Here is a 12,256-nt window from a genome sequence, read left to right as displayed (position 1 = left end):
ACACAGCGCTCCACAAACAACTCCACACACAACGCAACACACAAACAACACCGCTCTCACACACCCCCACACCCAGACAACACCCAGAACATTTACAGCGCCCTACACAAACACCTGGCAACTACCCACAACATTATATATAATATATATATATATATATATATATATATATATATATATATATATATATATATATGTGTGTGTGTGTATAGATAGATATATATATATATATATATATATAATATGTGTATATATATATATATATATATATATGTGTGTGTGTGTGTATAGATATATATATATATATATATATATATATATATATATATATATATATATATATATATATATATATATAATATGTGTATATATATATGTGTGTAAAATATATGTATGTATGTATGTATGTATAACAAAAATCATACATTAACTACACAATAAATTCTAGAATACCCGATGCGTTAGAATCGGGCCACCATCTAGTATAACATATAACCGTTTCTCCTCACTCAGAGATATTTTAGTTACATATTGCAGAATAGACTCCCACTTCTCCTCCCCAATGTCTCCCACAACCTCCACCCACTTTGCATATGCTCCAATTTGCTGCCTCCCTACAGACATAGACAACAGTCCTCCATACACCATTGATATGCATCCCGCCGTTCCTCTGTGCATTCCCAGTAGATTAATCACGCTATCCGACTGTATACTAATTGTTGTGATTCAAATGCATGACGTAGCTGCAAATATTTATAGAACATACCATGTCCCAACGGGAGTTCTTTCAGAATCTCCTCAAAGGTCTTAAATATATTTCCATCCATCACCTGGGAAAGGTACCAAATACCAATTCTCCTCCATTGCACAAATTCCTTAAGGGATACAAACTCCTGGATGTTAGGGTTATCCCATATGGGGGTATATCTAGTGAACCCTGTTATCCTACTCACTTGTTTGATCTTACTCCATACTTTATCTTTCAACTGTATAGTAGGGTATGATGCAGCAAAGACACAAAATTTTCCCGCCTCCAAACTAGCCAGCAAAGGACTTTTTCCCCATCATACTGCAGTACTTTCCCTGCCGATGTCTCAGATCCCGCTTCCCCCCCCCATCCGACCAAATGCTGTCCCTGAGCAGCCAAGTAGTAACACCATGGGTTCGGGAGAGCCAGTCCCCCTTCATCCTTCGGCCTCTGTAGATACTCTAACTTCATTCGTGGGCGTTTGCTTCCCCAAATTAGATCCCGGAAAATAGACTTTATTCTATAAAATCTGTTTTGTGGTAGCCACACCGGGGCGTTATGGAGTACGTACAACAATTGGGGTATTAGTATCATTTTGATTAAATTAACTCTCCCTACCACTGTGAGATATAATTTAGACCAGGCCGAAATCTTTTGTTTGAACTTGAGCAAGAGGGGGGTAAGATTAAAGGCCGCTTTACACGCTACGATTTATCTGACGATATGTCGTCTGGCTCACGGTTTTCGTGACGCACTTCCGTCATCGTTAGCGACGTCGTTGCATGTGACACCTACGTGCGACTCCGAACGATCGCAAGTAGGGTGAAAAACGTTGATCGTTGACACATCGTTCAGTTTCAAAATATTGTTCATAGTCAGCAGACATATTGCTACGTTTGACACCCTGCCAACGACGAACAACATCCACACGACCGCTTTGATCAAACAATATATCGCTGAACGATGTAACGTCATTTGTGAGATGTGTACGTGTGACCGCTACAAAACGACCTATGAGCGATCTCGGCAAATCGTAACAACAATCTGGGCTTGTCACATCGCTAACGAGATCGCTAGCGATATAGTTGTGTGTAAAGCAGCCTTTAGTCGTTCATAGTCTGTCAATTTGTTAGATATTGTAATGCCCAAATATTTAAACTCAGACACCACCTGTACCGGGGCACAGGTCACCACTATACTGGAAGGTGCTTCATCTATTGTCATTAGAACCGATTTGTCCCAGTTTATACTAAGCCCCGATATCCTTCCAAAATTAGATATTATTCGCATTGCTTCCTCCAAGGAACTTCCCGCATTTTCCAAAAACAGTAACATATCGTCGGCATATAGGGCCACTTTCTCCTCCACCCTCCCATATCTATACCCTACTACCCCCGGGGCCTTCCGTATCACCGCAGAATAACCATGATTTTTAATCACAGCTCTCATGCTTTTTGGCATGCTTTCCACCAGTCTTTCACACTGCTTTTGGGTGACCTTATGCCACTCCTGGTGCAAAAATGTAAGCAATTCTTTTTTGTTTGATGGCTTGTGACTATCCATCTTTTTCTTGATTTACATTCCAGAGGTTTTCAATGGGGTTCAGGTCTGGAGATTGGGCGGGCCATGGTAGGGTTTTGGTCCTTCATCCACACATTGTTTGACTTAGCTGTGTGGCTGGCGCATTGTCCTGCTAGAAAAAACAGTCCTCAGAGTTGGGGAACATTGCCTGAGCAGAAGGAAGCAACTGTTTTCCAGGATAATCTTGTATGCGGCTTCTTGATTCATACGTCCTTCCCAAAGTGTAATCTGCCCTATTGGACCATAAAGGATTGGAGTAAGGTAATTTTCTCTGATAAGTCTGATTTTCAGCTTTGCCCAACACCTGGTCGTCTAATGGTTAGACGGAGACCTGGATAGGCGTACAAGCCACAGTATCTTGCACCCACTGTGAAATTTGGTGGAGGATCGGTGATGATCTGGGGATGCTTCAGCATGGCTGGAATTGAGCAGATTAAACTTTGTGAAGGACGTATAAATCAAGCTGCATACAAGGTTATCCTGGAAAAACAGTTGCTTCCTTCTGCTCAGGCAATGTTCCCCATTTCTGAGGACTGTTTTTTCCAGCAGGACAATGCGCCATGCCACACACCTAGGTCAATCAATGTGTGGATGAAGGACCACCACATCAAAACCCTGTCATGGCCAGCCCAATCTCCAGACCTGAACCCCATTGAAAACCTCTAGCATGTAATCAAGAGGAAGATGGATAGTCACAAGCCATGACACAAAGAAGAATTGCTTACATTTTTGCACCAGGAGTGGCATAAGGTCACACAAAAGCAGTGTGAAAGACTGATGGAAAGCATGCCAAGACACATGAAAGCTGTGATTAAAAATCATGGTTATTCCACAAAATGTTGATTTCTGAACTCTTCAATGTGAACGTGGCCTAAGGGAAGTGTTGTAAATGAGTGTATACCTCATAGTATACATTTTTTTTGCGGTGGCCCTCTGTACGAAAGCTGCACTTTCCTATACAGTAAAACTAATGACATGCAGACATGTCGGCCTAGACGGAGGCCATTAAGAATACACTTTTGGCCTCCATCTGGTACCTGTGGCAAAATTACAGCCTACATCAGGGAAGGCTCCTGACATGTACGCACCATAATATTCACAGGCGTGTGTGTCTGTCACTATGTTTTAGTTGACATTTTTATATTCATAAATCAGAGCAGTGAAAAATAGGAAAATCTTCCCCGAAGATTACAAGTTCCTTCCTTTTCACAAGGTGCCCGGCTTCCTCCAGCCGATTAGTAGCCATTCCTTCCAGAGCACAGGTGGCATCTGGTGATCAGATTTTACACGGAGGCAGAGCAGGCGTAATGGAGAATTTTGGTATAAAAATTTTATTTTATTTCTTCACTTCTAGTCCAGTACCACTTAATTCCTTTCAAATAAGTCATTTTTTGGCAGTTCAGGGCGTTTCCTAAAGTTAGTAAGAAAAGTGTAGCATTTCATATCCAATGAGGTGTTTGTAATTAAAGTTGTGTGTGGTCTGAGCCTCCGAGCTTTCTACAAAGCTGCCACTTCCAGCACAATACATTTACAGTAAGTAAGATTTTATGGTTCACAGGATGCAGGGTTAAGATTGATTTTTATACTAATACACGTATTGCTGTCTTTGGCTAATGACCGAACATGTCTGGGTACAGTTAAGCAGTGTAGTATTTATAACACCAATTACAAGGGCAAAAAATTCTGTTGGTGTCTTTTTGTGACTGGCTTAGTCACAAAAATAACATGAACACGACAGGACTTTACTGGCAGCTGATCCACCGCCCTCGTACTTACAGAATAGTGGACGTCTAGGCGTAAACTCTTCAAGGCTGCTAATATTTGTTGAAGGGAACCTGTCACAACTTGAAATACTAATTACCTGCAAGCATAGGGTTAATCTGAGGGTATATAGCTGTTAAGTCTTGTGTAGCCAGGATACTTGAGCAGCGGCTACTGGGAGAAAATGACATTTTGTTCTCCCTGCAATAGGGCATATATAGTGAGTGTAAGGCTGGAGTCACACTAGCGTATGGCATCCGATGCGAGAGCATCAGATACGATATGCTAATGACCGCCGGCTCATGCTCTGCTGTGAGCATGAGCCGAGTGTCAAGTGACTGTCAAGCTGAGGGCGGGCACTGCAGAGAAGAGGAAGGGGTTAATCTCCCCATCTCCTCCATTGTCAGCCTGTGCGTATATCGCACTGCACTGGGATAACATCCGAGTGCAGTCTGATGTTTCTCTCGCACCCATTCACTCGAATGGGTGCGAGTGATACGGCTCTCGCAGAAAATTGCAGCATGTTGCGACTTTTCTCGCATCCAGAATCTGGATGCGACAAAAGCTGACCAACTGCTCGCCCTCATTGACTAACATTGGTCAGAGTTCATTTTTCACGTTCATGTGAGCGTGCCATAAGCGTACGGTTCCACTTGCATTTTGCGCAGACAAGTGCAATCTGATAAAACATCTGACTGCACTCGCGCCAGTGCAAAACTATAGGGCAGTGTCCATCTGCAATTGATTTCTCATGCCATATTGGCCTGAGAAAGATTCTCGGCTTACGCACCCCCATACAAGTCTATGGGAGCGTGTGAAACATCGCACTGTACTCGCATGTCATCCGACTGTAGTGCGATGTACGCAGACACAGGCAGTGGAGAAGATGGGGAGAAAGTGCTCCCCGCCTCTTCTCCGCAGCTGTGATACAATCGCAAGATCGCATCACAACAGCCACACTCACTGTATATTGAGTGGTGATTGTTACAGCTCACTGCATCGGTCAGATAACTATAAGCAAGCAGCTGCCAGAAGAATAAAACTTCATTTTCTCCCTGTAGCCGGCCATATCTGCAGGTAAATAGTGTTTCTGGACCTGTCTGAGGTGATTGACAGGTCTCTTCTATAATGAGACCTGTCCTTTGCTTTCAGTCACCTGCAGTAGCAATGTTTAGAGCTGGTCAGGGCTGAGTTGGACTAGTAAGGTCTCTGGTTATGGTTCCTTGCTAGAACTTTAAATGGGTTGTCAACTTCTCAGGCAACCCCTTCTCAATCTCTATGTCCCCCTTGTAAAATAATAACACCTATACTCCCCTCCATTGCCGGCACATTATGTCACAGAATCCTTAGAGGTAATTAGTGCTGGCTTCACTGTCCTTCCAGATGTCCATTACGTCCAAAGAAGTGAAGTGAGAGGGCAGTAGCAGCTCTTGCGTCTTCCAGATGTCTGGTTTGTCTGAAGGAGGGGAGAGTGAAGCCAGCACTGATTGGCCACAGCAATCACATGACATAATGTGTCGGTACAGGAGGTGAGTATAGGTGTCATTATTTTACTGGGGTGAAACGTGGCTTGAGAAGGGGTAGTCAGAGTAGTGGAAAACCCCTTTAAACTATATTTTATCTGAAACGCTCCAGCTGTCGTGCAGCCAGGCTCTTATTCATGCTGCCCAAACTTTAAGGGTGTTGTATATAGTTTTATTATACATTTCATAACATCACAGTTCTTGAGTTCTCTGCTTCTCTGAAGGCTTGAAATATTTGTTTCACTGTTTCTTGGTTGTGTCTGGAAGAAAACTTAGTGGCTACCAGTAAGTGGTGGGCACTGACAGGAGAGGGCTTCTGTGCAAGAACAGGAAGTGTGCCCCTTCCAGTCCAATAATGTGACTGTGACAGAAGCTTCGTGCTGTCTTGGAGGTGGAAGTGGCCCCCTACTAGTGGTATGTCTGCCCCTGTGTCCACCATTGCCACTAATATGGAACGGAGGCAGAAGGGAAGTCATTCATAAGTCATTTGGAAAAAGGTAGCCTGTGATGACTGTAGACAACATTGGTCCCACATGGGATGAAACTTTTTTTTTTCTATATGGCATATTTTTTACTTCACTGTTGTCTTGGACTACTGAACTGCAAATCTACTTTTTATAAGAGCTGTCGTAGTAGTGAAGATTGCAACTAATGCGGGCATCACACGATACGATCTATCGTGCGATTGCACGAGCGATCGTACCCGCCCCCGTCGTTTGTGCGTCACAGGCAAATCGCTGCCTGTGTCGCACAACGTCGTTAAACTCCCGTCACACGTACTTACCTGCTAAGCGACGTCGCTGTGGACGGCAAACATCCACTTCCTGAAGGGGGTGGGTTGTTCAGCGTCACTGCGACGTCACACAGCGGCCCGGCCACCCAATAGAAGCGGAGGGGCGGAGATGAGCGGGACGTAAACATCCCGACCACCTCCTTCCTTCAGCATTGCCGGCGGACGCAGGTAAGCTGTGTTCATCGTTCCCGGGGTGTCACACGGAGTGATGTGTGCTGCCCCGGGTACGACGAACAATCTGCACAAATGAGATTAAACGATTTTTTAAAAATGAGCGACATGTACACGATACACAATTTACAACCGATTTGCGAACGTTAAGAGTCGCTCTTAGGTGTCACACGAGACGACGTCGTGAACGATGCCGGATGTGCGTCGCGAAAACCGTGACCCCGACGACATATCGCACGATAGATCGTCTCGTGTGACGCCCGCATAACATTAGGCATCAGTTAAATATCATGTGTGTGTGTTTGGATTAGGCTGGAGGTAAACGGCGACATGTCCCGACAACAGACATTTTCAGTCATCAACATTTCTGCAACTTTGCCAACTTTGCTTGCGACTTGTTGTCAGTGACAACTTGTCACACAACTATTTTAGGGTATGATTTACTGTATAATAAAACAGCCAAGTGGCAGACGTGCCGTTATGCGTGCGTCTAACATTGAAGTCTATGGCATGTATGTGCCGTGCGTGCGTGTGTGTGCCATGCGTGTGTGTATTTGTCGTGTGTGTGTGTGTGTCGCGCAGTTTGGAATGATTAACTAAAAAGTGAAGTCCTCTGGAAACCTATGCGACTGTGTCCTTATATTTCTCAACCCAACACCATAGCAAATCATTACTTAGTGATTCAGTGTGTCGCTGAGATTTCACGTCTTTTGTAGCCCTAGCCTAATTTTTTTTTTATGTTGTTAGTTTTGTGAAAAAAAAGTTTTTAGAAATCTTTACTTTTGACGTCAAACATTTTGGTGTGGGTTGAAAGTGGTTTCTTTTAGGGGTGCTGAATGGTACTTTTTCTTCTTCAACAACTAGCATTTTTATCCACTCACCTTAATCTACCTCTTCTTATCAACGGCTCAATGGGAAGGACAGCTGTTGCGGTTGGAAGTAATTCTTTTGTATTTCTTTGTGATGCAACCCACTCAATGGATGGATCAAATGGCTGCCTAGCTCCAGCAGCAAGATGATCCAAATGTGGAAAGTGCTCAGACTAGGCTAATAGAATCTATACTCCTCTTCACCGATCCTCCGTAGCTCACATTCCATTGCTTATCCATTCCTCATTAGTCTCTGGTTCTCTGCTCCTGGTCCATCTTGACCCCGACCCACCAGAGATGAGCTGTGCAGGCCTACCGTAGCAGTCTGCCCGGACAGGACGGACAAGGAAACAGACCAATGGGGACTGTGTAAGCATCGGAAGCTGAACTGCAAGATATTGGGAAGATTGAGTATTAGAATCAATCCGCAGGGCCTGGTCTAGTGGCCATATTAGTAGTCTGTGGCCACCGGATAATAATATTTATTCATTTATATAGCGCTATTAATTCCAGAGTGCTTTACATACAATGGCAACACTGTCCCCATTGGGGCTCACAATCTAAGTTTCCTATCGGTATGTTTTTGGAGTGTGGGAGGAAACCGGAGAACCCGGAGGAAACAAACGCAAATACAGGGAGAACATACAAACTGCTTGCAGATGGTGTCCTTGGTGGGATTTGAACCTAGGACCCCAGCTCTGTAAGATTGCACTGCTAACTACTGAGATAGGATCCCTGAGAACTGCATCTTGTCTGCCAGCTCCTTTTTTGATTAGGGGTCTTGGCACAATGTCAAAATTGTGAAGTGACACAGATAAGACATTGCACCAAGCCGGCAAACCAAAAAAGGAGCCATGGATGACATCAGGAAAGAAGCGGTTCTCCCACACTCATTCAATAGCCCCGGATTATTGTTTTACACCAGTCTGTTCAATTTTAGAAAAAACAATTAGCAGTTGGATAACGCCCCTAACTGTCACCACGGGTAGCTTTTTGCCATTTTTATTTGACTTACAAGAAAATCCAGGGCTCAGGGATAGGTGCGTAGCACGGATCTCCTATTTGCACCTTCTTTTACTACAAATGGCCTGGTGTGCAAAAAAACTAAGATGGTTTTAGGAACTGTAATGAGGGGCGATGCAATTTTTCAGCGTCTGTTTTGAGTAACCTAGTGCCTTTTGTGAGTCAATGAAAGCCATGCTTTACCACCTGCTTTGATCTGTATAAACCACCTGCAAATACTTGTGTGCAAATCAGATATGTATGTGCAAGAAAGGCTGTTTCTGCCATTTATTAACCGGCTTTCCTTCTCTTCTCCAGGAATAGAAGACACATTCAGAACAGCAGCTACAGAAGTGAGCCTCCTCGCAGGGAATGAAGAATTTAATGCTACAAAATTGTTTGGAGTTGGTAAGTGGTATAATCTTAAAGATGTTGCCTGCTTTGATCAATCACTGATGGTTAAAGTGAGTCCGTCAGCACAAAATGACTGTCCAAGCACAGGCTCTTGGTTCACTCTTGGGTAGGACCAGCAGTTCTGTGCACTTTCCCACCTACTTTTGCATCGATCTCTGCCCTCTTACTTAATTAACAGCTCTAGCTTTAAAAGGAGCAAGAGAAGAGTAGAGAAATATGAAAAACAAGTTCTGTTCGGCCATGATTGGGCAGTAACGAACACCAGTGCTTGGTTTGAACAGTCATTTTCTGCTCATTACTTAGTGTCTCAGTGCAGGAACTCACCCTGCAGTGCCTCCACAGGAGAAACAGGGTATTACACAGCGCTCTTTAAAATCAATTGGCTGTTTCTTCAATACTGGAAATCTCAGGGTTTTCTACAAGGTCTATAGCCTCTTATTCCAGACTAGTAGATGGGGGTTTTGAACAAGATTAGTCGACACTGTATTTTCCAAACTCTTTCCACTTCAAAGTCTCATATTGTGTACTGGCATCTGTTATGGCACTTAATAAAGTACAAGGATCCTAGAGAAGCACTATGGTGGCAGTTTGGTCATTGTCATGTCTGTATCATCACTTCTCTACGGCATAAAGTATCACTATACTTAAAGTGCTCATGGTGGGATTATGGCCAATGCCTACATGATATACTGTAAAGCGGGCTTTACACGCTACGATATATCTAACGAGATGTCGGCGGGGTCACGTCGTAAGTGACGCACATCCGGCGCCGTTAGTGATATCGTAGCGTGTGACAGCTATGAACGAGCAGAAATACTCACCTTCTCGTTCATCGCTGACACGTTGCTCATTTTCTAAAAATCGCACGTCCTCTTGTTCATCGTACCCTGGGCAGCACACATCGCTACGTGTGACACCCTGGGAATGATGAACTGCAGCTTACCTGCGGCCACCGGCAATGCTGAAGGAAGGAGGTGGGCGGGATGTTACGTCCCGCTCATCTCTGCCCCTCTGCTTCTATTGGCCGGCCGCTGTGTGACGTCGCTGTGACGCCGAACGTCCCGCCCCCTTCAGGAAGTGGATGTTCGCCGCCCACAGCGAAGTCCTTTGAAAGGTAAGTACGTGTGACAGGGGGTTACAGCATTGTGCGACACGGGCAAGAAATTGCCCGTGCCGCAGAAACTATGGGGGCAGGTGCGATCGCAAATGCGATCACACGATCAATTGTAACATGTAAAGGAGGCTTTAGACACAAAATCGATATTTGTCAAGATATTCTACAAGAGTGGTTGCTATAAAAATTGGGCATGGGCTGGTACCGGTCTGGCTAGAAACTGTAACATATCTTCTATTTTTTTTTCCAAGATACTGATAGTTGCGAACGTTGGATGAACTGCAAAAGCGAATTCCTGAAGAAGTACATGCATAAGGTGGCCAACGATCTTCCAAGCTGTCCTTGTACTTATCCTACAGAAGTAGCCTACAGCACCGCTGACATATATGACCGCATTAAACGGAAAGAATTTCGTTGGAAGGACGCAAGTGGTCCGAAAGAGAAACTTGAGATTTACAAGCCAACAGCCAGATACTGCATACGCTCAATGCTTTCTTTGGAGAGCACAACTTTAGCTGCCCAACACTGCTGCTTTGATGACAGCATGCAATTAATCACCCGGGGTAAAGGTGCAGGAACCCCAAATCTGATCAGCGTAGAGTTTTCTGCAGAACTACATTACAAAGTAGACATATTACCATGGATCATGTGCAAAGGGGACTGGAGTCGGTATAATGAGGTACGGCCTCCAAACAATGGACAAAAATGCACAGAGAACCCCTCAGAAGAAGACTATTTAAAACAGTTCCAAGAAGCTCAAGAATTCTAGACATTTGCCGTGATGGAAAGATATTTATAGTAGAGTGGAGTCACCATTTTAGTGCTAGTCCTGTGTACTGTGGGATGTACAAGACTGGTACAAATACCTTGTTTGTAACCCATGCGGATATGTGTCTGTATCTAGTTACCTACACATCTCTATAAAAATTTGGCAGAGGTCAGTTTTTAATCTGGATCCTGTGAATTATTTACATGATGAAATTTTGCTTATTCCGACTATGATAAAAACGAAAATCAGTGTAAAAGACATTAACGGCTTTTGGTTATGGTAACCTAATGACCTGCCATTGCTTTTTGCTGCATAGAAGGCTTGTAATGCTGCTGCAATGGCCAGATAGTCCTCCAGTTGCTGCATGAGATTTTATTGATGGTAGCCCTAGCTTTATAGACTACATGGGCAGATCATACATAAGGCCCCTATGTCTATGAACATTTTTATATGAACAGGCAAATGTAGGCACTCCTAAATCCCACCGTCCTCTTAGAAACCTTTTTTATTTTTTCTTCTTTCCCAAGTAAGCAGTATCAGTAATCTGACAACCAGTCACCCACATAATTATAATGTGTAAAATTGATTGACCTGAATAACGTATTAAAGGAGAAGATGTTGGAGGTGATAGTCTACACCAGGGGTCCTCAACCTGTGGCTCAGGAGCCACATCTGGCTCGCGGGCCTATGATGTGTTTCTCATGGCTGTCTGCCAGCTAGTTACATTTGAACCAGGTCTTGCAAACAGCTATGAAGCGCAGTTCTTCAGATGGTTACATTTGTGAGTAGCCCTACACAGAAGAGCAGATCTGAAAGGAGGTAGCAACCCCTGGATCTTTGTTTACTGCCTCAATGTGGTAATTTTTGTGAAAAAGCTTTGGCTGTCATACTGGTAATGTGAAGTCTGGGTATCACTACTGTGTGGTGTGGGAGCATAATGTGGCTCACGATCCTCTCTGCGCTAAATGTGGCTCGCGACCCTCTGAGCTGAATGTGCCTGATGACCCTCTCACAGATCTGAATGTGGCTTGCAACCCTCTGTCAGAGCTGAATGTGGCTGATGACCCTCTCTCGGAGCTGAATGTGGCTTGCCACTCTCTCTCGGAGCTGAATGTGGCTTGCCACTCTCTCTCGGAGCTGAATGTGGCTTGCCACTCTCTCTGAGCTGAATGTGGCTTGCCACTCTCTCTCAGAGCTGAATGTGGCTCGCCGCCCTCTCTCTGAGCTGAATGTGGCTCGCCGCCCTTTCTCTGTGCTGAATGTGGCTCGCCGCCCTCTCTCGGAGCTGAATGTGGCTCGCCGCCCTCTCTCGGAGCTGAATGTGGCTCGCCGCCCTCTCTCGGAGCTGAATGTGGCTCGCCGCCCTCTCTCGGAGCTGAATGTGGCTCGCCGCCCTCTCTCGGAGCTGAATGTGGCTCGCCGCCCTCTCTCGGAGCTGAATGTGGCTCGCCGCCCTCTCTTGGAGCTGAATGTGGCTCGCCGCCCTCTCTCTGAGCTGAATGTGGCTCGCC

At 44.7% G+C, this 12,256-nt stretch overlaps 1 protein-coding gene across 1 annotated transcript in view; it reads left to right on the top strand.

Annotated features, from left to right (window-relative positions):
• ISM1 (isthmin 1) overlaps positions 1-11,850 on the top strand; it is a 108,039-nt gene extending 96,189 nt beyond the window's left edge. Inside the window, exons 5-6 of the mRNA XM_075339285.1 lie at positions 8,767-8,856; positions 10,228-11,850. Coding sequence (XP_075195400.1) covers positions 8,767-8,856; positions 10,228-10,745 — 608 coding nt within the window. The 3' untranslated portion in view covers positions 10,746-11,850. The remainder of the gene's footprint in view (positions 1-8,766; positions 8,857-10,227) is intronic.
• Positions 11,851-12,256: the final 406 nt, after the last annotated feature.

Source organism: Anomaloglossus baeobatrachus, chromosome 3 (assembly GCF_048569485.1).
Source record: "Anomaloglossus baeobatrachus isolate aAnoBae1 chromosome 3, aAnoBae1.hap1, whole genome shotgun sequence".
Lineage (NCBI taxonomy): Eukaryota > Metazoa > Chordata > Amphibia > Anura > Aromobatidae > Anomaloglossus > Anomaloglossus baeobatrachus.
This window is presented reverse-complemented; position numbering and strand designations above follow the sequence as displayed.